At 46.4% G+C, this 25220-nt stretch overlaps 1 protein-coding gene across 1 annotated transcript; it reads right to left on the minus strand.

The window, feature by feature from the left end:
• Window positions 1-511: 511 nt before the first annotated feature.
• CXCL17 (C-X-C motif chemokine ligand 17) lies at window positions 512-23512 on the minus strand (the record flags this gene model as incomplete). Its single annotated transcript, XM_080703607.1, has 4 exons — window positions 512-609; window positions 5030-5131; window positions 6708-6788; window positions 23422-23512. The coding sequence occupies 4 exons, from the start codon at window positions 23510-23512 to the stop codon at window positions 512-514; spliced, it is 372 nt and encodes a 123-aa protein (XP_080559733.1).
• Window positions 23513-25220: the final 1708 nt, after the last annotated feature.

Consider the following 25220-nt stretch of genomic DNA (forward strand, 5'->3'; position numbering starts at 1 on the left):
ACTCCCAGACCTATTTTATATTTTATTTGGAAACAGGGTCTCTTAAGCCAGCGAGGCTGGCTTTAAACCTGTGTGATCCTCCTGTCTCCGCCTTCCAATGGCGGGGATTACAAATGTGCGCCACCACGCCCGGCTTTATTCTTTATTTTGAAACAGGGTCTCACTGAGTTGTGGAGGGCCTCACCAAGTAGCTGAGCTGTCCACAAGCCTGCGACACCCCTGTCTCAGCCTCTCATATTTTTTGTTTTGAAACAGAGTCTCACTAGGTTGATGAGATTCTCACTACTTGCTCAGACTGTCCCTAAACCTGTGATCTTCCTACTCTTTTTCCTTTTCTTCTTTCTTTCTTTGTATTGGGATGGAACCCAGGGGCATTCTACCCCTGAGCTACACCCCCCAGCCCTTTTTATTTTCTTATTTTGAAACAGGGTCTCGGTAAGTTGCTGAGGGCCTCCCTAAGCACCCACTGCCTTTTCGACAATTTTAATCAGGAGAGCAGCTCTTGGAGTTCCTAAAAGGGCAGAGCAAAGCTTGCTAGCTGACATCTTTTGAGAAACTGCTGGCAGGCTCTGGTGTGCTTGTTTGGTTTCCTGTGATGCCTTTGGTGTCCTAGGGTACAAAGCAGGGGAGGCTAGTGTTAAAAACATTTAAAATTTTTAATATTTATAGAGCTTACAAGAGTAAGACTTGTCCAGTAGAAAAAAGTAAAATAAATATATCCAGTAAAAAGGAAAAGGCTAGCTAGGCATGGTGCTGCATGCTTGTAATCCCGGCATTTGGGGGGGACTGAACCCAGGGGCATTTTATTTATTTATTTATTTTTTTTATTTTTTATTTATTATTATCATTATTTTCTTTTTTGGTGGTACTGGGGTTCCTGGAAGCCCTTCTACCTCCGGGCTACACTCCCAGACCTATTTTTACATTTTTTTATTTGGAAACAGGGTCTCCTAAGCCAGCGCGCGCGGCTGGCTTCGAACCTGCGCGATCCTCCTGTCTCTGCCTCCCAAGCGCGGGGATTACAAGCGTGCGCCACCACGCCCGGCTCCCAGGGGTATTTTAAACAGGGTCTCACTGAGTTGCAAAGGGCCTTACTAAGTAGCTGAGGCTATCCAAGAACCATGTTCCTCCCGTCTCAGCCTCCCAAATGGTGCATGCTTATAATCCTAGTACTTGGGAGGCTGAGACAGGAGGATTGCAGGTTTGTGTTCAGCCTCAGCAACCTCATGAGGCCTTCTCCAACTCACTGAGACCCTGTTTCAAAATAAAATATAAAAATAGGGCTGAGAGCCGGGCATGGTGGTGTACACTTGTAATCTCAGCATTTGGAGGCTGAGACAGGAGGATCGTGGTTCTCAGACAGCCTCAGCTACTTTTGCCCTTTGCAACTCAGTGAGACCCTGTTTCAAAATAAAGAATAAAAAATAGGGCTGGGGGTGTAGCTTGGAGGTAGAGTGCCCCTGGGTTCAATCCTCAGTACCTCAAAAAAAAAAAAAAAAAGGCTGAGAATATAGCTCAGAGGTGGAATGCTTCTGAGTTCAATCCTCAATAACACACACACACACACACACACACACACACACACACGTTATAGGTACCGCCAGTTTTATATTACTTTTTTTTTGTGGTACTGGGGTTCCTGGAAGCCCTTCTACCTCCGGGCTACACTCCCAGACCTATTTTTACATTTTTATTTGGAAACAGGGTCTCCTAAGCCAGCGCGCACGGCTGGCTTCGAACCTGCGCGATCCTCCTGTCTCCGCCTCCCAAGCGCGGGGATTACAAGCGTGCGCCACCACACCGGGCTATATTACTTCTATCGACAGTGTATAGGGATCCCTTTTGTTTGTGTGTGTGTGTGGTGCTGGGGATTGAACCCAGGGGTATTCTAACTCTGAGCCATACCCCCAATCCTATTTTTAAGGTTTTATTTTTTTGAGGTACTGGGGATAGAACCCAGGGGCATTGTACCTCCAAGCTGCACTCCTAGCCCTGTTTTTCATTCTTTATTTTGAAACAGGGTCTCACTAAGTTGTGGAGGGCCTCACTAAGTAGCTGAGGCTGGCTGTGAACCTGTGATTCTCCTGTCTCAGCTTCCTAAGTACTGGGTGCACCACCGTACTCGGTTCGTGTGTGTGTGCGTGTGTGCGTGTGTGCGTGTGTGCGTGTGTGCGTGTGTGTGTGTGTGTGTGTGTGTGTGTGTTACTGGGGACTGAACCCAGAAGCATTCTGCTTCTGAGCTATACTCCAAGTCCTACTTTATTTTTTATTTTTGAAACAGGTTCTCACTAAGTTGCAGAGGGTCTTGCTAAATTACTGAGGCGGGTTCAAACCTGCAATCCTCCTGTTTCGGTGTCCCAAGTACTAGGATTACAGGTGTATACCACCACACCCATTCTTGATAACATTTGTATACTAAGCCTTGAGCCCACGGGGTGTTCTACCTTTGAGCTACCCTCCCTGGCCCAATTTTATTTTATTTTATTTATTTTATTTTTTGCAGTACTGGAGATGGAACCCAGGGGCATTCTACTTCTGAGCTACACACCCAGTCCTATTTTTTATTCTTTATTTTGAAACAGGGTCTCACTGAGTTGCAAAGGGCCTCACTAAGTAGCTGAGGCTGGCCACGAACCGCCATCCTCCGGTCTCAGCCTCCCGAATGCTGGGGTTACAAGTGCGCGTTTAGATCCTTTCGTAGCAATTCTGAAAGCTGTATCTTTTGCGTGAGAAGGGGCTGTGGCTGGCTTCTGCCTCGGAGCCCAGGCCGGGCTGCTTCCAGGGTAGAGTTGCTTTGCCAGCAGATGGCCTGTATCAGCTGAACTTTGCTACAAGAGCCGCCTGTGTTGGAGAACCGAAAGCCTAGGCTTAAAGTACTGGTCTGTCCGGAATTTTGCGACCCTTAGTTTCTCAACTGTGCACTCATTTATCTAGAAAGTGAGCGAGCCAGAATTATTTTGATACGTTCAATGCATAGATGAAAAGGCTTTGGCTGTTTACCAAGAAACCTGTGTACCATACCCGGCTGTCTCTCTTTTGTTTTGAAAAAGGGTCTCTCTGGCTTATTGAGGACCTCGCTAAATTGCTGAGGCTGGCCTTGAATCTGCAATCCACCTGTCTCAGCCTCCCAAGTACTGGGACTTAAGGCGTGCACCACCATGCCTGGCTTGAATTTTTTTTTTTTTTTTTGGTGGCACTGAGGATTGAACCCAGGGACATTCTACCTCTGACCTACAACCCCCAGCCCTATTTTATTCTTTATTTTTTGAAATAGAGTCTCACTAAGTAGTGGAGGGCCTCACTAAGTAGCTGAAGCTGGCTGCAAACCATGATCCTCCTGTCTCAGTGTCCATAGTACTGGGATTACAAGTGTCCGCTGCTATACCTGGCTTCTGATTTGCTTTTTTTTTGGTGGTACTGGGGTTCCTGGAAGCCCTTCTTCCTCCGGGCTACACTCCCAGACCTATTTTATATTTTTGAAACAGGGTCTCTTACGCCAGCGCGGCTGGCTTCGAACCTGCGCGATCCTCCTGTCTCCGCCTCCCAAGCGCGGGGATTACAAGCGTGCGCCACCACGCCCGGCCCCTGATTTGCTTTTTGAAAAATACTTTAGAACTGCCAGCTGAGCCAGGCATGATATATCTTAGTACTTGAGAGGATGAGACAGGAGGATCTCAGGTTGGTGGTCAGCCTCAGCGATTTAGTGAGACTCTGTCTCAAAACGTAGAATAGAATTGGGGGTATAGCTCAGAGGAAGAATGTCTCTGGATTCAACTTCCAATACTAAAAGAAAAGAGGCTTGGAGGTAGAACCCTCCTGGGTTCAAACCCCAGTATTAAATGACAAAACCCAAGCCAGGTGTGGTGGTGCACACTTGTAATCCTAGCACTTGGGAGGCTGAAAAAGGAGAATCCCATAGGTTTGAAGCCAGCTACTTAGCAAGGCTCTCAGCAACTTAGTGAGACCCCGTTTCCAAATAAAGTATAAAAATAGGTCTGGGAGTATAGCCCAGAGGTAGAAAAGCCCCTGGGTTCCACCCTCAGTACCACACACACACAAAAAAAGTAAAAAGTAAAAAAAAAAAAAAAAAAAACACCTGCCAGATTAGCAGACAGGCACATGTCTGTAATCCAAGCTATTCAGGAGACTGAGGCAGGATAATTGTGACTTCAAGGCCAGTTTGAGTAACAAGGCAAGACCCTATCTTAAAAACAAACACCTTGCAAGACTAGAGAGGCATCAGATTAGTTTTCCTTTGTTGTCCTCCTCCTCCTCTTTTTTTTTTTTTTTTTGTGGTACTGACGGTGGAACCCAGGGGCTTTCTACCTCCAGGCTATACTCCCAGACCTATTTTATACTTTATTTGGAAACAGGGTCTCACTAAGTTGCTGAGAGCCTCACTAAGTAGCTGAAGCTGGCTTCGAACCTGCACGATCCTCCTGTCTCAGCCTCCCAAGCGCGGGGATGACAAGCGTGTGCCACCACGCCCGGCTCCTCCTCCTCCTTTTGTGGTACTAGGGAGTTGAGCTCAGGGGCGTTCTACCATCAAGCTGCATTCCCAGTTCTTTTTTCTTTCGTTATCTTCTTGTTTGGAAACGGTCTCACTAGGTTGCTGACACTGTCCTGGAACCTGCGATCCTCCTGTCTCAGCTTTCCGAGTACTGGGATTACAGGCGTGCGCTTCCACGCTCCGTGAGGTGTGGGATTCCATTAGAAGCTAACACTGGTGTCATCTTTAGGAGTCAATGACCCCAACAGCCCTATCTCTTTCTACTTTGATAGCACTGCAGTTCTGAAATCTAGGAATCTGATTTAATCTTTCTAGTATCAGGATGATTGCCTACTGCTTTTCTTGTTCCTCCTGTTTTTCCACAAATAAACATGGAGCACTCGAGTGCACGGGGCTGCAGTGCGTGCTTGTCCTGACCTTCACTTCACCTCTCTTGTCTGATTTCAACCTCTGCCTCACCCCTAGTGATTGCACGGGAGCGACTCTGGTTTTCAGGAAGGTCTTTTTCTTGGAACTCACTGGGTTTCTTCGTGTTGTTCTTTGGGTGGTCGCAGGGACACTGCTTCCTTGGCAGCCCGGGCACTGACATGAGTTTTCTTTTAGGGGCTCTCAGGAACCAATCTGAAATAGATAGGAGGGTTAGTACACCGGGAATGCAGGGAGTAGGGGCAGCTTTACTTGCCCCGTCCCATGTCCACCCCAAGTCTACTGTTTCCTCTTTATTGCAGTGGGCAGGGTAGGGAAGGAGGAGGGGTCAGTGTGGAACTGTGGAGACGTCTGGCTATTGGAACACCATGATACATACATATACATATATATATATACACACACATATACATACATACATATACATATATACATATATATACATATATATATATATACACACACACATATACATACATACATACATACATACATACATACATACATACACTGGGGATAGAACCCAGAGGCATTCTGCCTCCAAGCCACACCCCAGCCCTTTTAATGTTTTTGTTTATGAAGCTGAGTCTTGCTAGGTTGCTGAAGCTGCCCTTAAACCTGTGATCCTCTTGTTCCAGCCTCCCAAGTACTGGGATTACAGGAGTGCATCTGGGTGAACACCAGGATTTCTGAGTTTTTTTTTTTTTTTTGGTGGTATTGGGGGTGGAACCCAGAGGCTTTCTACCTCCGGGATGTACACCCAGACCTATTTTATATTTTATTTGGAAACAGGGTCTCACTAAGTTGCTGAGAGCCTCACTCAGTAGCTGAGCTGGCTTTGAACCCATGTGATCCTCCTGTCTCAGCCTCCCAAGCGCAGGGATTACAAGTGTGCGCCACCACGCCCGGCTTTCTGAGTTGTTTTTCCAAGCATTTGGTGTTTGGTAGCAGGTTAGAGAGGGCATTGGGGTTCATTGGGAAGACCATGGAATAAAAAGTAAGACATAGGTATCAATCTTTTTTTTTTTTTTTTTTTTTGTACTGGGGATTGAAGCCAGGGGCATTCTATTTCCAGGCTACATCCCCAGCCCTTTTTTTTTTTTTTTTTTTTTTTGCGGGTCTGGGTATGGAACCCAGGGGCATTCGACCCCTGAGTTTCACTCCCTGCCCTATTTTTTATTCTTTATTTTGAAACAGGGTCTCACTAAGTTTTGAAGGGCCTAAGTAGCTGAGGATGTCTGTGAACCTTGGTCCTCCGGTCTCAGCCTCCTGAATGCTGGGATTATAAGCGTGCGCCATCACGCCTGGCTTGAGGCTGTTCTTGAACCTGTGATCCTCCTGCCTCAGCCTCCCAAGTACTAGGATTATAGCTTGTGCCACCACACCTGGCAGATGTTTTCTTTTTGGGCTGGTTACCTTGGGCAAGCCATTTTCCCTCTTGTTTTCAGTCTTTACTGTGAGTAACATAAGGCTAAGATAATAGGATCCAGGATGTTTTTGGAAGATCAGGAAATGTAAAAACCCTTTTGGAGGGCAGCTCCAGATTTTGGGGGATGAGAGGAAGGGGCAGGGGTGACGTGAGTCTTGGCCCCTCTCCTCTAGATGGTGGAGGAGTCTGGTTTTTGCCTGACTCAAAAAGAACGCAGACGTTGGTGCTACATGTGTTTGGCCGCCGAGGTCAGCTCAGGCCACCTCTGCACTGGTCTCAGAGGGGTTGAGACAGCCGGGGACACTGTGGTGCCACCACTGAAGTCATCATGGACTTACTGACCTTTGCACTCACATTCTTGGCCACCTTCCTGGAGCCACCTCCTAGAAGCCTGGCGCTGGTCCTTGTGGCCTCTGGCGACCCCTGTTGGAAGGAAACCTGTCACTTCCAGGCACTGGAAAGGGAAGGGGCCAACAGGCGGGCAGTCGCTGCTTAGGCCAGCCAGTTCCATTCCTCCTTGTTGACTCGGGGAACTAGGGGACTTCAAGAGAGGAGTATTTTAAACTGATAAGGAATTGAGGTTTAAAATCTGGCCTAGGGAAAAGCTTAGCTGAAGGTAGGTGGAGAAAGAATGGACTCTGAGCAGAAGAGAGGATGAACAGTGGGGGTTCCCAGATGACACCCTCCCCCACCCACATAAATCCTCGTGACTGCAGCAAGGAGCAGATGCTCCATTAACCAAGGTTCCCACCTCACCTCCAAGCCGCTGGATTTGAATCCACAATCCCAGATCTACTACAAGAGATGGATGGTGCTTACATTAGTTCCTCTGGAACAAACACATTCCTTTTTTGGCCTCTGTCCAGGCCTATTTTATTGTGATACCTATTATTTACACACACACACACACACACACACACACACACACACACACACACACACAATTTTTATTTTTTGTGGTACTGGGGATTGAACCCAGGGCATTCTACCTCTGAGCTATACCCCCAGCCCTATTTTATTCTTTATTTTGAAACAGGGTCTCACTAAGTTGTAGAGGGCCTCACTAAGTAGCTGAGGCTGGCCGCCAACATGCAATTCTCCTGTCGCAGCCTCCCAAGTACTGGGATTACAAACGTGTGCTACCATGGCCAGCTTGTTTTTTAAAAGATAGGATCTTTTTATGTTGCCCAGGCTGGCCTCAAATTGGGCTCAAATGATCATCCTGCCTTAGTTTCCCAAGTAGCTGAGATTACAGGTCTGTACTACCTACCACACCCAACTCTAAAATATTTTTATGACAATCAAGGCTTATACACTTCAGAGACTCAGGCTAGAACTGGGCCCAGATGATATCTCCTCTGTTTATTCCTTCTCTCTCTTTCTTTCTCTTTCTTTCCCTCTCTCCCTCCCTCTCTTTCTTTCTTTCTCTCTCTCTTTCTCCCTGTGGTGGTATTGGAGATTGAACACAGTAGTTAGATTCTATCTCTGAGCCACACCTCATCCCTATTTCATTTTTTATTTTGAAAGAGTCCCACTAAATTGCCAAGGCTAGCCTTGAAACTCTGATCCTCCTATTTCAGCCTCCCAAGTACTGGATTGCAGTGGTGTGTCATGGCACTTGGCTTTCTGTACAGTAGTTTCTGATATTTCCTGTAAGAATGAATTATGCCAGCTGGGTGTAGTGGCATAAGCCTTTACTCCTAGTACTTAGGAGGCTGAGAGAGGAGGATTATAGGTTTGAAGGCCAGCTTCTGGCAATTTAGCCAGAGCCTCAGCAATTTAGTGAGACTTGGTTTCAAAATAAAAACATAAGAGACTGAGGGTGTAGCTCAGAGGTACAATGCTCCTGGGTTTGATCCTGAGTTTCAAAAAAAATTGAAAAAAGTATTTCAGAATAACAACTATATTAGGAGATAATTCCTTTAAAGAGGTAATTAAATTAAAATGAGTGTTGTGGCGAGCCTTGATCTAATCTGAGTGATGACCTTAAAGGAAGATGAGATTTAGGCCCACACAGAAGATCCTCAGATGTGTCCACACAGAGCGGCAGCCATGTGAGGACACAGTAAGAAAGCTGCTGTTAAGAGCTGACTGTCCAGCTGGGCATGGTGGCGCACACTTGTCATCTCATCCCAGAACTTGGGAGGCTGAGACAGGAGGATTGGAGGTTTGAGACTAGCCTCAGAAATTTGTTGAGACCCTCAGCAACTTAGTAAGGTGCTGTTTCAAAATAAATAAAGAGGGATGGGGGTGTAGCTTGGAGTAGAATGCCCCTGGTTCAATCCCCAGTAACACACACACACACACACACACACACACACACACACACACAGAACTGAATGTTTTTGTCCCCCTAAAATCCATACATTGAAATTCTTATTCTCTTAGTGCCAGGCATGGTGGCACACGCTTGTAATCCCAGCTCCTGGGAGGCTGAGACAGGAGGATCGCACAGGTTCGAAGCCAGCCTCAGCTACTTAGGCTCTCAGCAACTTAGTAAGATCCTGTTTCCAAATAAATTATAAAATAGTGTTGGGGTGTAGCTCGGAGGTAGAAAGTTCCTGGGTTCCACCCCTTAGCACCAAAAAAAAAAAAAAAAAAATCCTTATTCCCAATGTGGGGCCTTCAGGGAGGTCGTCAGGGTCATCACGGTAGAGCCCCTCATGAACGAGATTAGTGCTGTTATCAAAGGGCCCCGACAGGCCCTTGCTCCTCTTCTGCCCTGTGAGGACGGTGGAGCTGGCTGGGTGCGGCGTGCAGTGCGCAGCGTGGGTGAGGGCTCTGGCCAAAGCCCAACCTGCCAACACTCCCGTCACGGGAATCCCATCTCCATCACCGTGAGAAAGAAATTTCTGTTGTTTCTAATGCATCCAGTCTAGGGGGCTTCGTTATAGCAGCTCAAGCTAAAACAGCAGCTATCTGTAAGTCTCGGGGAGAGGCCTCAGCAGACCCCAAAGCGCTGGCCCCTGGGGCCTCCCACCTCCAGAAGTGTGAGAAAGTAAATACCTGCTGTTTAAGCCACCCAGGCCAGCGCCCTTCTTATGACAGTGAAGCAAACGAAAACAGCCTTTCTCCTCACTAGACTTGGAACCAGCAGTTGAGAGGTCAACCGGCCACAGAGTCCCTGGCACACGGAAGGCGTTTGGTAAGTGTTTGTTCAGTAAGTGGATGGTAAGCTGTTTGGAGAGAGCTCTGGAGATCATCTGGCTCGGCTCTGGCTCCTGCTGCCCGCGCCCTTTCTGCTAAACACAAGGCCTTGCGCCATTTCCCCAGCGAGCGCGTTTGCAAGCGTTCTCGCGTGCTGCCGCAGTCATTTCGCCAGGGCATCCTCTGCCGCCAGCTCTCCTCACATTTCCCTCCTGCTTGACCTCTACTCCTCGTCCCAGAGAATAGCCACAGAATACTGGAGTGAGAAGGAATCTTGGAGATTGTTTGGTTGGATCCCTTGAGAAGATTTTTTTATTCTAAGTAGAATACAATCAATTATATTGGAAAATTTTTTGAGGTACAATAAGAGAACTCATTGTTCTTGCTAACTCATGCTATTTAAAAAAAATTTTTTGGGGGCGGGTCTGGGGATGGAACCCAGGGGCATTTGACCTCCGAGCTATACCCCCTGCCCTCTTTTTTATTCTTTATTTTGGAACAGGGTCTCACTGAGTTGCAGAGGGCCTCACTAAGTTGCTGAGGCTGTCCGTGAACCGCGATCCTCCAGTCTCAGCCTCCCAAATGCTATGATTACAAGTGTGTGCCACCACCCCCGGCTACTCATGGTATTTTGGTGTATCTGTTACCTATATATGGCTTTCTTTATATAGTGATAACCACAGCACATGAACAGATTTCTTTCTCCCCCCACCCTACTTCATAAAGCACGTTGCTATGCCATCTTCATAACAGACATATTTTTTATATTGGGGGTGGAACTCAGGGGCCTTCTATCTTCCGGATATACCTCCAGATCTTTTTTTTTTTTTTTTTTTTGGTGGTACTGGGGTTCCTGGAAGCCCTTCTACTACCAGGCTACACTTCCAGACCTATTTTTTATATTTTTTTTATTTGGAAACAGGTCTCTTAAGCCAGTGAGGCTGGCTCCAAATCAGCGCGATCCTCCTGTCTCTGCCTCCCAAGCGCGGGGATTACAAACGTGCGCCACCACGCCCGGCTTACCTCCAGATCTTTTTTAAAATTTTTTTATTTGGAAACAGGGTCTCACTAAGTTGCTGAGAGACTCACTAAGTTGTTGAGGCTGGCTTTGAATCTGTGATCCTCCTGGCTCAGCCTCCCAAGTACTAGGATTACAGGCATGTGCCACTACACACAGATTTATTTTTATTTATTTATTTATTTTGTGTGGTACTGGGGGGTGGAACCCAGGGGCTTTTCTACCTCTGGGCTATACTCCCAGACCTATTTTTATACTTTATTTGGAAACAGGGTCTCACTAAGTTGTTAAGAGCCTCACTAAGTAGCTGAGGCTGGCTTCAAACCTATGCGATCCTCTTGTTTCAATCTCCAAAGCGCTGGGATTACGAGCATGTGCCACCACGTCCAGCTATTTTTATTTTGAAACAGGGTCTTCCTGAGTTGTTAAGGGCTTTGCTAAATTGCTGAGGCTGGCTTCGAACCTGAGATCCTCCGGTCTCAACTTCCCAAGTGCTAGGATTACAGGCGTGCTCCACTCTAATATTGCCAAAAAAAAAAAAAAGAAAAGGAAAAGAAAAGGCTTAATTATTTATCAAATCACTATCTCCAGTGGTGGCACATGCTTGTAATCCCAGCATTTAGAAGGCTGAGACAGGAGGATCATGGTTCGAGGACAGCCTCAGCTACTACTTAGTGAGGCCCTTTGCAATTCAGCGAGATCCTGTTTCAAAATAAAGAATAAAAAATAGGGCTAGGGGTGTAGCTCAGAGGTAGAATGCTCCTGGGTTCCATGCCCAGTACCACACACACACACAAATCACTATATTGTTTATTTTCAGATGAAGAAACAGTCCCAGAGAGAGCAAATTAAATTCCCAAATTCAGCTGGGCCTGGTGACGTATGTTTATAATCCCAGTACTTGGAAGGCTGAGACAGAAGAATCACAGGTTCTCACCTAGCCTCAGATACTTTGTGAGGCCCTCTGCAACTTAGTGAGACCCTGTTTCAAAGTAAAGAGTAAAAAATAAGGCTTAGGGTATAGCTCGGAATTAAAATGCCCCTGGATTCCATCCCCAGTACTGCAAAAAAAAAAAAAAAAAAAAAAAAAAAAAAAAAAAAAAAAGGGGGTGCGTGTGGAGGAGCCTGGGGGTAGCTCAGAGGTAGCATGCCCCTGGGTTGAATCCCTAATACCAAAACCAAAACAGAACAGCAACATAAAAAATGTAGTTATTAAAGTACAAAATCACAAATTCAGCCGGGTGTGCTGGTGCATGCTTGTAATCCCAGCATTTGGGAGGCTGAGACAGAAGAATCACAGGTTCTCGCCTCAGATACTTAGTGAGGCCCTGTGCAACTCACTGAGACCCTGTTTCAAAAATATAAAAAATTGGGCAAGAGGTGTAGATCAGAGGTCAAATGCCTCTGGGTTCCATTCCCAGACCCACAAAACAAAATAAAACAAAACAACCCCCCCACACAAATTCATGTTCCACCTAAAATTAGTTTTATGAAACACTGCCAGAATAAACATGGCATTTATGTCTGAACAGACCTGGGGTTACCTCCTTGCTGTCATTTAACTATGTAGTCCCAGACAAGTCACTTACGTCCTCCATTCTTGATTCTCTGATAGGTTAAACGAGGACAGTAATATCCACCTTGCAGAGCTGTGAGGAATAATGAACTACCGTTGAGTGTCCAGCGCCCAGTCAGTACACGGTGCTTGTTACTGTGGTTATTACTGTGAACTTCGAGTTACTCCCCACAGATAGCATCTGTGCTAGAATGACAGGCTTGTGGCTCTCTGTTGATGGGGATTGGTAAAGAAATTCCTTCCCCTTGTTAGGACTGTGGTGCATCTATCATTGGTTTGATTTCCTAGTTCTACTACGTACTTGCTTTGACTTTTCTGTGCCTCGCGTACTCAGTTTGAAAAATGTAGCCAATAGCGCTTTTGTGAGTGTTAGTTCCAGCTCTGCCCATTAGAAGGTCTAGGGCAATGTCATCTACTAGCACAGGGCATATTTAGCACGCATCCTTTAAACGAGGGGTGCGCATGCGTAATCCCAGTACTTGGGAGCTGAGACGGGGGGATCATAGGTTTGAGGACAGCCTCGGCAAGTGACGAGACTCTCTGCAACCTAGGGAGACCCTGTTTCAAAATAAAATATGGCTGGTAGGTTAGTGTGGAGGTAGAATGTCCCTGAGTTCAACCCCCAGTACCACCACCACCACAATAAAGAAAAACAAACAAAAAGTTCTTCCAGGAAAGGAAATTGTGCTTCTTGGACACTTGGAGAAAAGGCTGATTCCAGGACTGGCACAGGAATGTACAAGATGAGCCTGGAACATTCTTTAGCATCAGAAATAAGGAGTTGCTCAACTGGGTGTGGTGGCGAATGCCTCTAATCCTAGTACTTGGGAGGCTGAGACAGAAGGATTGCAGATTTGAGGCCAGCCTCAGAAACTCAGACTCTCAGCAACCTAATGAGATTCTCTTTCAAAAACAAAAACAAGCCAGGCGTGTTGGCGCATGCCTGTAATCCCAGTACTTGGGATCGCAGGTTCATGGCCAGCCCCAGGAACTTAGTGAGGCCCTCTGAAATTTAGTGAGACTCTGTTCCAAAAATAAAGAATAAAATATAGGAGCCGGGCATGGGGGTGCATGCTTGTCATCCCAGCATTTGAGAGGCTGAGACAGGAGAATCACGGTTCAAGGAGATTCAGCTACTTAGACCCTTTGCAACTCAGTGAGACCCTGTTTCAAAATAAAGAATAAAAAATAGGGCTAGGGGTGTAGGAGGTAGAATGTTCAATCTCTAGTACCTCAAAAAAAAAAAAAAAAAAGTGCCGGGCGTGGTGGCGCACGCTTGTAATCCCTGCGCTTGGGAGGCGGAGACAGGAGGATTGCATGGGTTTGAAGCCAGCCATGCTGGCTTAGGAGACCCTGTTTCCAAATAAAAAATGTAAAAATAGGTCTGGGAGTGTAGCCCAGAGGTAGAAGGGCTTTCAGGAACCCCAGTATCACCAAAAACAAACAAACAAACAAAAAAAAAAACCCCAAAAAACAAAAAACAAAAAACCAGAAAGAGTTGAAAGTGTAACTTGGAGGTAGAAGGCCCCTGGATTCAATCTCTAGTAACACACACACACACACACACACACACACACACACACACACACACACGAGCTGCTTAAAAATGATGGGGATAAGAGAAGATCACAGAAGCCAACTTGAGGGAGCTCCTAACACAAAAAACAGTAATAGTGATGGTTTATAACCCATAACTACCCGTGAGTTCATACTGATATAGATACTTGAATAAGTAAAAAAGGAGGAAGGGTAACTCTTTCTTATAGTAGAATTCCAGTTAATAAATGTAGAAGAAATAAAGGAAGTAGAAAATCATTATTTGGCTAATACTGCAATAATAATTGCTGCAGGCAAGAAAAATTAACAGATTCTAAAATTAGAAATTAGTAGGTATGCCGGGCACGCCTGTAATCCCTGCACTTGGGAGGTGGAGACAGGATCGCGCAGGTTCGAAGCCAGCCTTGCTGGCTTAGGAGACCCTGTTTCAAAAAAAAAAAAATAGGTCTGGGAGTGTAGCCCGGAGGTAGAAGGGCTTCCAGGAACCTCTGTACCACCAAAAAAAAAAAAAAAAAAAAAAAAAAAAAAAAGAAGCAGGCTATTAAACTATTAAACTGGACTTGGTGGTGCACGCTTGTAATCTGATCTGAGCATTTGGGAGGCTGAGGCAGGAGGATTGCAGTTTGCGGACAGCCTCAGCTACTACTTAGTGAGGCCCTTTGCAACTCAGTAAGACCCTGTTTCAAAATAGAGAATAAAAAGCCGGGCGTGGTGGCGCACACTTGTAATCCCAGCCCTTGGGAGGCTGAGACAGGAGGATCGCACAGGTTCGAAGCCAGCCTCAGCAATTTAGCAAGACCCTCAGCAACTTAGTGAGACCCTGTTTCCAAACAAAGTATAAAATAGGTCTGGGAGTGTAGCCTGGAGGTAGAAAAGCCCTGGGTTCCACCCCCAGTTACACACACACAATAAAAAAAAATAAAGCTGGAGGTGTAGCTCTGTAGTAGAATGCCCCTGGGTTCCATCCCCAGTACTGAAAAAAAAAAAAAAAAAAAGAAGACGCAGGCTATTTGTAGTGTGTGTGTGTGTGTGTGTGTGTGTGTGTGCTACTAGGGATTGAACTCTGGGGCCATTCTACCTGTGAGCTACAGCCCCAGCTCTTTTTATTTTGAAACAGGTCTCACTGTATTGCTGAGGGTCTTGCTAAATTGCTGAGGCTGGCCTTGAACCTGTGATCCTCCTGTCTAAACCTCCCAAGTATTGGCATTACAGGCACACACCTCCACACCTATTTGTAGTCTTAGTGTATCTCTCCAAGATACTTATTAATTAACAGGGGGGGAAATAGGAATTTTACAGTAGGTAATACTGGCAGACACAACCTTAATCAGTTTCCATCATCAGTCAGCAGAAGGAGCCACATGGTGAGCCTCTCATGGAGTACCGAGAAGGACACAGCACATAAATGACATTCTTCCCCAAAATGCATAACCTAGGTAGAGTGAAGAGGGAACATTGGATAAACTCAGATTGGATACGTTCTACCAAAAAAATACTGGGCCAGTACTCTTCAAAAAAGTATCAAAGCCAGCCAGGCGTGGTGGTGCACGCTTTATAGTCTCAGTATTTGGGAGGCTGAGAAGCTGACATAGGATGATTGCAGGTTCGAGGATTCTCATCAACCTAAAAAATCAACAAACAAACAAACAAACAAACAAAAAACTGGGCGTGGTAGCACATGCTTGTGATCCCAGTACTTGAGAGGCTGAGACAGGAGGATCCGGGTTCGCAGCCAGCCTCAGCTACTTAGTGAGGTCCTCCACAACTTAGTAAGACCCTGTTTCTAAATAAAGGATAAAAAAAATTGGGCTGGGAGTGTAGCTCAAAGGTAGAATGCCCCTGGGTTAAATCTCCAGCACCATAGAAAGAAAGAAAGAAAGAAAGATGTGCTGGAGTGTAGCCCAAAGGTAGAAAGCCCCTGGGTTCAATCTCCAGTACAAAAAAAAAAAAAAAAAAAAAAAAAAAAAAAAAAAAAAAACCAGTATTAAAGCCAGACATGGTAGTGCACACCTGTAATACCAGTACTTGGGAGGCTGAGACAGGAGGATCACAGTTTTGAGGACAGCCTCAACAAGTAGTGAGACTCTCATCAACCTAGAGAGACCCTGTTTAAAAACAAAAGAAGATAAAAAGTGCTGGGGGTGTAGCTCAGAGCTAGAATGCTTCTGGGTTTATTTTCCAGTACGCAAGAAAGAGCATCAAGGTGTGAAAGGCAAGAAAAGACTGAGAAACTACCCCAGATTGGAGGAGACCAAGGAGATGGCAAATTTTTTAAATTAATGAATTTTTTTTTTTTTGGTGGTACTTGGGGTGGAACCCAGGGGCTTTCTACCTTGGGGCTATACTCCCAGACCTATTTCATATTTTATTTGGAAACAGGGTCTCATTAAGTTGCTGAGAGCCTCACTAAGTAGCTGAGGCTGGCTTCGAACCTGCGTGATCCTCCTGTCTCAGCCTCCCAAGCGCGGGGATTACAAGCGTGCGCCACCACGCCCGGCTAAATTAATGAATTTTTTTTATTAATGGCTCTTTTTGTTTTCTTATTGTGCTAAGGATTGAACACAGAGGTATTCTGCCTCCAAGCTACCTCCCTCCAGCTCTAGTTTATTTTATTTTTTATTTGGAAACAGGGTCTCACTAAGTTGATGTGAGCCTCATTGAGTTGTTGAGGCTGGCTTCGAACCTGCAATCCTCATGTTTCAGCCTCCCAAGTCCTGGGATTACAGGTGTGTGCCACCACGCCTGGCTGAGATGGAAGTTTTTTTTTTTTTTTTCTGGTACTGGGGTTCCTGGAAGCCCTTCTACCTCCGGGCTACACTCCCAGACCTATTTTTACATTTTCATTTTTGGAAACAGGGTCTCCTAAGCCAGTGCGCGTGGCTGGCTTTGAACCTGCGCGATCCTCCTGTCTCTGCCTCCCAAGCGCGGGGATTACAAGCGTGTGCCACCACGCCCGGCAAGATGGCAGTTTTATTCAGTGTGGGATCCTGGATTGGTCTCTGGACTACAAAAATAGGATGAGTAGCTTAGCAACATTTGAATATTAACCAAGTGTGGTGGCGCACGCTTCTAATCTCAGCATTCGGGAGGCTGAGACCAGAAGACCCGAGTTCGCAGAAAGTCTCAGCTACTGAGGCGCTCTGCAACTCAGTGAGACTCTGCTTCAAAATAAAGAATAAGAAATAGGGCTGGGGGTGTACCTCAGAGGTAGACTGCCCCTGGGTTCCATCCCCAGTACCGCAAAAAAAAAAAAAAAGAATGTTTGTAAATTATTAACATTACCAATGCCAATTTCCTCGTTTTGATTATCATATTATGCTTATATAAGATGTTATGTGGAAAAAAACTGGGTAGAATAAAAGGTTGGGGGAGGGAAAAGAGAGAAATAGAGATAGGAATAGAGATAGAGAGAGAGATTGGGGAGGGCCCTACAGCAGAACAGACTTTATAGCTAAAACTTGGGGAGGGATGTCTCCAGGAAAGGATGGAGCCCATGTACACTTACAGGCTGAGAGTTATATGAGGTTATTTTGGAAGGAAGTTCAAATTCCGGTGGCTAGTTCTTAAGGCAGGAAAGCGGGGAGTCCTCAAGGGAGGAAAGGAGTTGTCTAAAGGTCCTTCATGGTTTGTGCCAAGTAAGATGTGGGGGAGTTCCAGTAAACAGGAGATGGGGACTTTCCGGCAAGTGGAAAGCCGTCACAAAATGGAGTTGCCTTTTTTCTGGCCAGCCATTTAACATGAAGGATATTTGGGCACTCTATACAACATTTTTGAAAGTATGAAAAATAAAAAGGTTAAAATAAAAAAAATATTACATTTTTTTGGTGTGTGTAGCACTTAGAATAATGCTTGAAACATAGGCGTGTTTTTTTCTTCCAGTACTGAAGATTGAACCCAGGGATGCTTTACCACTGAGCTACAGCATGAACCCTTTTATAAATTTTATTTTGGGGCAGGGTCTGGTTTTTTGCCCAGGCTGGCCTTGAACTAGTGATTCTACTGCCTTAGGCTCTAGAGTACCTGGAATTACAGGCATGCACCACTTTGCCCAGCAACACAGTTGTTAACACATGTCAGATATTATAAGTAATTTTATAGTTATCATTGTGAGTAGTGAATAATCTATTATAATTTATTTCCAAATATTCTCACATTTCTTTTCCTCTCTGCTGAGAAAAGTATATTGAGCACAGATGTGGTTATTTTAAAAGATGAGGATCAGATTTATTTTGAGAATTGTTTTGGGGGAGTAGGGAATGTCATTTCTTCTAGTACAGCTAGGCTGGGGTCAAGGTGTGAGCTGGGGCACTGCCCATCCCTGGGGTTGGTGACAGCGCCACCTGGTGGCAGGAAAACGTTCTCCAATTCCTTACCCTTGTCTGGAGGAACTGCACTGGGCCCATTTATCAACCCCTTTCCTTCCTTCCTTCCTTCCTTCCTTCCTTCCTTCCTTCCTTCCTTCCTTCCTTCCTTCCTTCCTTCCTTCATCCCTCCCTCCCTTCCCCCTCTTTCTTTCTTTCTTTCTTTCTTTCTTTCTTTCTTTCTTTCTTCTTTTGGTGGTACTGGGGATGGAACCCTTCTACCTCCGGGCTATACTCCGAGACCCATTTTATATTTTTTATTTGGAAACAGGGTCTATTAAAGCCAGCGAGGCTGACTTCAAACCTGCGCGATCCTCCTGTCTCCGTCTGCCAAGCAGGGGATTACAAGCGTGCGCCACCATGCCCGGCTTATCAACCCCTTTCTAGACATTAGAAATCATTTAATCTGCCGGGCGTGGTGGCGCACGCTTGTAATCCCCGCTCTTGGGAGGCGGAGACAGGAGGATCGCGCAGGTTCGAAGCCAGCCTCACTGGTTTAAGAGACCCTGTTTCCAAATTAAAAGTATAAAATAGGTCTGGGAGTGTAGCCCGGAGGTAGAAGGGCTTCCAGGAAACCCAGTACCACCAAAAAAAAAAAAAAAAAAAAGAAAAAAAGAGAGATCATTTAATCTTCACGACAAGTCTGTGCAATAAGTGACATTTTATTCACTTGGCTATAGTAAATCTGAGGCTACAACGTTAAGCGACTTGTCCAGGATTGCAAAGCAAATCTGGCTTTGGATTTATCTATTTATTTGTTTATTTTTTTTTTGGTGGTACTGAAGGTGGAACCCAGAGGCTTTCTACCTCCGGGCTATGCTCCCAGACCCATTTTATACTTTATTTGGAAACAGGGTCTCACTAAGTAGCTGAGGCTGGCTTCGAACTTGTGCGATCCTCCTGTCTCAGCCTCCCAAAGCGTGTGCCACCGCGCCCAGCCTTGGCTTTGCATTTAGCTCCTCCAGACTTCAAGGTTAAATCTAAGTGCTTAGGTAAGTCTAAATGTCTAAACATTCTTTTTTTTTTTTTGTACTGAGGATTGAACCCAGGAGCAGTCTACCTCTGAGCTACACCCCCAGCCCTTTCTATTTTTTATTTTGAAACAGTTGTGGAGACTGCCCATGAATCTGCGATCCTCCCGTCTCAGCCTTCCAAGTACTGGGATTACAGGCCTATGCCACCATGCCTGGCCGTGTAGCCACTTTTTTTTTTTTTTTTTGGTGGTACTGGGGTTCCTGGAAGCCCTTCTACCTCCGGGCTACACTCCCAGACCTATTTTTACATTTTTATTTGGAAACAGGGTCTCTTAAGCCAGCGCGGCTGGCTTCGAACCTGCGCGATCCTCCTGTCTCCGCCTCCCAAGCGCGGGGATTACAAGCGTGCGCCACCACGCCCGGCTTGTGTAGCCACTTTTAAGAACTATTCCGTATAGAGTAGCGATTTCCAACTGTGAGCCCCCCCCCCCCCAGCCCCAAACCCACAGGGGACATTTTGCAATGTCTGAAAGTATTTTTGGCTTCTTTAAGTGGGAGGAGGGTGGAGAGGGAGGAGGTCGCTTACCGGCATTTAGAGGGCCTTGGTAAACGTCTTACAATGCACACAACAGCCGCCCACAACAAAAAACTGCTCAGCCCCAAATGTCAATAGAGCTGCTATCGAGCCCTGATGGAAGAGTCTTAAGAGGGCCACATTTTGAACGTAGGAACCTGAAGACTTAGCTAATATTTACTGAGCACTGCGCTGGATCACGTGAGGGCTATGAACACAACACACCAGTCTGTGCCACCGAGGAGTTTACCGTCTAGAAGGGCAGGGGCCAGAGGAAGGAGAGGCCCATGAACACTTCAAAACGAGGCAGAATGTGGCAAATACACAAAGAGCCAAGTCAGGGCTGGAGAGGAGGCTGTGGGAAGAGGTGAGATTCAGCTGGACGTGGGAGCAAAATTGAGCTGGTGGGGAAAACACAGGCCCTGCTCGGGAAACAGCAGCACTCCAGTCTGGGACACACATATACACACCAGCTCAGCCAAGACGTGTTCTCTTACCTTCTCCCCAACTCTTTTTCTAAAGAATGATGAATTTTCCCGGAGCCAAACTGGGTGGCAGCAATGGGATTGAAGCCAAGTGTTTATTTATAGGATGTAAAAAAAAAAAAAAAATGCTGCTGGGCGTGGTGGTGCACGCCTGTAATCCCAGCATTCCGGGGAGGCTGAGACCGGGGCGGATCGGGGTTTGTGGACAGCCTCAGCTACTTATTGATGCCCTCTGCAACTCAGTGAGACCTGGTTTCAAAATAAAGAATAAAAAATAGCCGGGCGTGGTGGTGCACGCTTGTAATCCCCGAGCTTGGGAGGCAGAGACAGGAGGATAGCGCAGGTTCAAAGCCAGCCACGCTGGTTTAAGAGACCCTGTTTCAAAAAAAAAAAAAAAAAAAGTACAAAAATAGGTCTGGGAGTGTAGCCTGGAGGTAGAAGGGCTTCCAGGAACCCCAGTACCACCAAATAAATAAATAAATAAATAAAATAAAATAAAAATAACTATGCTCTGTAGAGCATATCAGCTATGCCATCGATTATGGAGGTGTGTTCTACCTCTGAGTACATCCCAGCCCTTTTATTTATTTAATTTCATTTATTTAGTTTTGAGGTACTGGGGATGGAACCTAGGGGCATTCTACTTCTGAGCCACACACCCCAACCCTATTTTTTTTTTCTTTATTTTGAAACAGGGTCTCACTGACTTGCAAAGGGCCTCACTAAGTAGTTGAAGCTGTCTGGAAACTGCCGATCCTCCTGTCTCAGCCTCCCAAGTACTGGGATTTACAAGTGTGTGCCATCATGTCTGGTTTTATTTTTTTTTGTTTTGAAACAGGGTCTCATTAGGTCGCTGAGAGTCTTACTAGTTTGCTGAGGCTGGTCTTAGACCTGCAATCCTGTCTTGGCCTCCCAAGTACTGGGATTATAGGTGTGTATTACCACATCAGGTACAAATAGTTTTTTTTGTGTGTGTGGTACTGGGGTGGAACCCAGGGGCATTCGACCTCTGAGCTACACCCCCTACCCTACTTTTTATTCTTTATTTTGAAACCGGGTCTCACTGAGTTGCAAAGGGCCTCACTAAGTAGCTGAGGCTGGCTACAAACCGCGATCCTCCTGTCTCAGCCTCCCAAGTGCTGGGATTACAAGTATGAGCCACCACGCTCAGTTTACAAATAGTTTCTAATTCTATTTAATCATAATGTAATAAGCTAAAAAAAAAACCCATTACCAGTTGGTAATCATATGCAGGCGGTAGCCATTCCAAGCCCTGCTGGAACAGCTCACCTTTGGGAAGCCAACCTTTGGTTAGCGGGTCTGACTCTGCTCTGGTTTTCAGTGTAGCCAAAGTGGCCCAGCCCTTCCACACAGAAGAAAACATCCCCAGGTATTTTTCACTGTGAGCACCATCCCTTGCCCCCGAGGATTACTTGAAGGTTAAATAACTTATTACATGCTCAGCATCAACTTGGTCCTAAAATCAGGAGAAGTCCATCCTACTGTACTCTAATTTCACACTTCCCCTTCTTTGTAGAGAGAGCTCTCTGGAAGCCGCTGAGCCCCACAGTCCTCGGGCCCTGAGCACCTCTATCGACAGGGAGGCTTCCATCACTGTGACGGACACCACAGCTAGAGTCCTCAGCCTGGATTCGAAGCGCTAGCCCGACCTGCCTTTCCAACTCACCTCCTCTGTTCTTGATCCACCCAAACTTGGACTGTGTGCTGTACTCCGCACAGGTCCTGTGTTTTCCCACCAGCTTAGCTTTACTTGCAGGACCAGCTCAAAACCAGGCTCCTCCCCACAGCCTCCCTGGGTTTTCCCCACAGTCAGACCGGAGCCCTCCCATTGCTGAGCGTGATCAGCCCCAACTTGGCTCTTTTTATATTTATTACATTCGGCCTTGTTTTGAAAGTGTCCGTGGCCCTTTCCTTCCTCTGGCCCCTGTCCTTCTAGACCACCCCAATTTCACACTTCTCCTCTTTGTAGAGAGAGCTCTCTGGAAGTCGCTGAGCCCCACAGCCCTATGGCCCAGAGCACCACTGTGTGTGTGTGTGTGTGTGTGTGTGTGTGTGTGTGTTTTGTGTGTATGTATGCAGAGCAAGCTACAGACACTTTGCTGTATATCTTTTTAATTCATAATAAATGAGGAACTTGGCACTGAGAAAAACTAACTTGCCCCAGTTCTTTGTAGCTAAAGAGGCCATATATATTTGTGTGTGTTTGGTACTGGGGATTGAACCTAGGGTCATGCTACCTCTGAGCTATACCCCAAGCCCTATTTTATTTTTTAAATTTTGAAATGGGAGCTTATTAAGTGGGGAAGGGCTTCACTAAATCGCTGAGACTGTCCATGAGCCTGCGGTCCTCTTGTCTCAGCTTCCCAAATACCGGGGTTACAGGTGTGAGCCACTACACCTGGCCGATTTAACTTTTTATCTTGAAACAGGGTTTCACTAAGTGGCTGAGGCTGGCCTTGAACCTGTGATTCTCCTGTCTCAGTCTCACAAGTGCTGGGATTATAGACATGTACCAACATGACCAGCAGGGCTATGTTTTTAAAAGTTATTTTGTTTGTTTATTGTTCAGTATTGAGGATCAAGCCCAGGATGTAGCTATCACTGAGCTACATTAAATGGGCTACGTTTTCTTTTGTAATACTGGATATTAAACCTGGTGGTGTCCTACCTCTGAGTTATGCTAAGTTATCCTATGCTGGCTTTGAACCTGTGATCCTCCTGTCTCAGTACTGGGATAATAGGCATGCGCCACCACACTTGATTTCAGAGACTGCGTTTAATGCATGCGTGGTCTGTTTTGCCACATCTCTATCCCCCTTTTCCCATTTATAGAAAATTAATCAGCCGGGCGTGGTGGCGCACGCTTGTAATCCCTGCGCTTGGGAGGCGGAGACAGGAGGATCGCGCAGGTTCGAAGCTAGCCGCGCGCGCTGGTTTAGGAGACCCTGTTTCCAATTAAAAATGTAAAAATAGGTCTGGGAGTGTAGCCCGGAGATAGAAGGGCTTCCAGGAACCCCAGTACCACCAAAAAAAAAAAAAAAGAAAAAAAAAAAGAAAATTAATCTATTTAGCCGGGCGTGGTGGCGCACACTTGTAATCCCCGCTCTTGGGAGGCTGAGACAGGAGAATCGCACAGGTTCAAAGAAGCCAGCCTCAGCTACTTAGTGAGGCTCTCAGGAACCTAGTGAGGCCCTGTTTCCAAATAAAATATAAAATAGGTCTGGGAGTATAGCCTGGAGGTAGAAAAACACCTGGGTCCCACCCCTAGTATCACAAAAAAAAAAAAAAAAAAAAGGAAAAGAAAAAGAAAAGAAAAAAAGAAAATTAAAATTAATCTATCTACCTGGATTTGGGCCGGCGGAGACCATGGGCAGCAGTATTAATGGCAGCAGCAGCAGCAGCAGCAGCAGCAGGGATGAGATTGATACCTTCATTGTGGCCGTTGGTGGTGCTGGAAGTTTCTGGACAGGGTGAGTGGACTGTTCTGTGAGAGACTCCCAATTTCCTGGTGGCTCAGGGCGCAGGAGCCTCGGCGTGGTGGTCTGGGCCTTAATCCCAGGCCAGCTTCCCATTCGAGGGCGGGAACAGGTGAGGTGCCCACGGCCTGTTAGGTAAGAGATTAGACCAGGTGCTTTACCGGAATCTGGGAGGTAAAACTGGTCAAACAAAAGAAATGTGGCATTCTTAAGAACACAGAAGTGACTGACACCTTGGCGGGGGTGCCCGCTCCCTCCTGGCCTCTCTCTTACCTCCCTCTCCACCCACCCCATGATTTCTTTCTCAAGACTTTTTTTTCCTCACTTGAATTCCTTTTACCTTCCAGTTCCAGGCTCTAGCAGGGAAGCGGGGACTGAGGGTTGGCAGAGAGAGGATGGCATGGTCTGCTGCTGCCCTGCCCTTCTGCTTCCACCCTCGGCTGCTCCCTGGGAAGCCACCCTTCCTCACGCTGTTCACAGTTCCTGCCAGTTGCAGGCTTACGCCTAGTGAGGCCAGGAAGAGGCCCCGCACGTCCATCATCCCAGAATGTGGGAGGCTGAGACGGGACGCAGGTTCGAGGCCAGCCTCAGCAACCTAGTGAGACGCTGCTTCAAAATTAAAAAAAAAAAAAAAAAAAAAATAGCCGGGCGTGGTGGCGCACAATTGTAATCCCAGCATTCAGGAGACTGAGACCGGAGGACCTCAGTTCGCGGACAGCCTCGGGTACTTGATGAGGCCCTCTGCAATTTACTGAGACCCTGTTTCAAAATAAAGAATATAAATTAGGGCAGTGGATGTAGCTTGGAGGTCAAATGCTACACCCTAGGTTCCATCTCCAGACACACACACACACAAAAAAAAAACTGCAAAAAAAAAAAAAAAATCTGGGCGTGGTGGTGCACGCTTGTAATCCCAGTACTTGGAAGGCTGAGACTGGAGGATCGCAGGTTCAAAGTCTTGACAACATAGGAAGACTTTCAGCAACCTGGTGAGACCCTGTTTCAAACTGGAAAAAAAAAAAAAAAAGGGCTGGAGGTGTGGGGTTGTAGCTTGGAGGTAGAATGCCCCGAATGCCCCTGGATTCCATTCCTGGCAACACACACACACACACACACACACACACACACACACACACACACACACTCTAAAAAAAAAAAAAAAAAAAAAGGAGGAGGAGGTGATGGAGGAAGAGAATAAGCCTTTCTTGCCCAAAACACTGTTCCTGGAGCGGTGGGTAAAAGCAGGCCTGTTCATTGTTCGCAGGAGGATGGCTTAGTTTAGTAGCTCTCCAGTCCTCGAGTCCAAGCAGCTTTGAGAGACACAGGAGTTGAAGGAGTGAACCAACCCTTAGAGTGTGCTTGTGCAAGCTAGGTGCGGTGGTGCTTATAATGTCAGTACTTAGGAGGCTGAGACAGGACGATCACAGGTTTGAGGTCAGCCTCAGCAACTTACTGAGACCCTCAGCAACCTGGTGAGACCCTTTTTCAAAATAACACAGAAAACGGGGCTGGGGGTGTGGCTTGGAGGTAGCCCCGCCCCGGGGTTAAGCCCCAAGCCCCTCCCCCAGACATGGTGCTGTGACTTGTTTCTCCAAGAGGAGGGAAAGGAGGGCAGGCAAATCCTTTTCGAATTTTGTCCCATCGTTCTTACCCGCTCAGTTTTTAA

This window comes from Muscardinus avellanarius (genome assembly GCF_963383645.1).
Source record: "Muscardinus avellanarius genome assembly, chromosome: 10".
NCBI classification, from domain to species: Eukaryota; Metazoa; Chordata; class Mammalia; order Rodentia; family Gliridae; genus Muscardinus; species Muscardinus avellanarius.